Below are 1208 nucleotides of genomic sequence, written 5' to 3' on the forward strand. Positions count from 1 at the left end.
CCCCCGCCCTGCCTGCGCGGCCGCGGAGCGAGGGGGCCGAGCAGCCCCGAGCCTGCTCCGAGGCGAGGCGCTGAGCGGCGGGTGCAGCCCGGGAGCGAGCCCGGCTCCGCGCACCGGGGTCCCGGGGAGCCCGCAGCGGGTGGGTGCCGCCAGCCGGAGCGGCGCGTTGCAATGCACGGGGGAGACGGAGAAGGGAAGGGGAAGGGGAAGGAGAAGGGGAAGGGGGGCTGCCCGGCGGCCGGACGCGGCTGCCCGCGGCGCCGCTTACCTGGGGCCGGGGTCGTGGCCAGGAGGGCGGCCAGCGCCGCGGCCAGGAGGCGCATGGCCCGGGGGGGGTCCCGTCCCGTCCCGTCCCGCTGCCGAGCTGCCTCCGTCCTCTCCTCCTCCTGCCTCTCTCCTCCTCCTCCCACCCGATCCTCCCTTCTCCCCTCGCCTTTCATCTCCTCCCCTTTCTCCTCCTTTTTTTTTTCTCCTGCTTTCTTCCTTCCCTCCCTGCTCTTTCCTCTGTCCTGCCCCTTCTTCCACTCTCCTCCTCTTTTTCTCACCTTCTTCCCTTTTCTTTTCTCCCCACAGTGTTCAGGTCTGCAGCCCCTTCTCAGAGAGGGCCCAGGTGGCTGAGGTGGTGCTGGGGCTGGGGATTGCTCTGGCTGTAGCTGTAACTCCTCCTGTGCACCACACACTGCCCAAAGAACACGGATCTGTGAGGATCGTAAGGGGGTGCTTCCCTCCCTAGGCACAGAAAATTCCGTCATAGGTGGCAGAGGGGCCTGCAGCTAGGGTTGGCTGGTGGGGGTGGTGGGGTGGAAAGGCTGTGTCACACCTCCCTCCCCTTTCTGGAGATGTTTGAACACAGGCTCATGCCTGTTCCCCTCGTCCCGCTCCTTAACTGGAGCAGGATCACCATTTCCATGCAGTTCTTGTTAGTAGTCACTTCTGCTTCCGTGTGCTTTTTTCGAGGCAGCCTGAGGATGAGGAGGCGCGAGTGACCCCTCGGTGGCTGTAGGGATGGATGCTGCAGGCTATTCAGACACCTGTGCTGGGACGTTACATGCAGTGCTCTGGTGTTGGAAGGATTTTGCTCTCTGTACTGTGGCCTTACAGCTGCTGGCCACTGACAGTCACCCTCACCATAATCACCACTTTACTAACCCTCCTAATCCAGAACCATCATCCCATGGGGTTTCTGAAAACTGCCTCTCCACAGTGTA

At 63.2% G+C, this 1208-nt stretch overlaps 1 protein-coding gene across 1 annotated transcript in view; it reads right to left on the reverse strand.

Moving 5' to 3' along the window:
* VSTM4 (V-set and transmembrane domain containing 4) overlaps window positions 1-400 on the reverse strand; it is a 38564-nt gene extending 38164 nt beyond the window's left edge. The window contains exon 1 of the mRNA XM_085324738.1: window positions 269-400. Coding sequence (XP_085180864.1) covers window positions 269-323 — 55 coding nt within the window. The 5' untranslated portion in view covers window positions 324-400. The remainder of the gene's footprint in view (window positions 1-268) is intronic.
* Between the last annotated feature and the right edge of the window lie 808 nt (window positions 401-1208).

The sequence above is a fragment of the Rhea americana genome, unplaced genomic scaffold, assembly GCF_003343005.1.
Source record: "Rhea americana isolate MKP2758 unplaced genomic scaffold, rheAme1 scaffold_93, whole genome shotgun sequence".
Lineage (NCBI taxonomy): Eukaryota > Metazoa > Chordata > Aves > Rheiformes > Rheidae > Rhea > Rhea americana.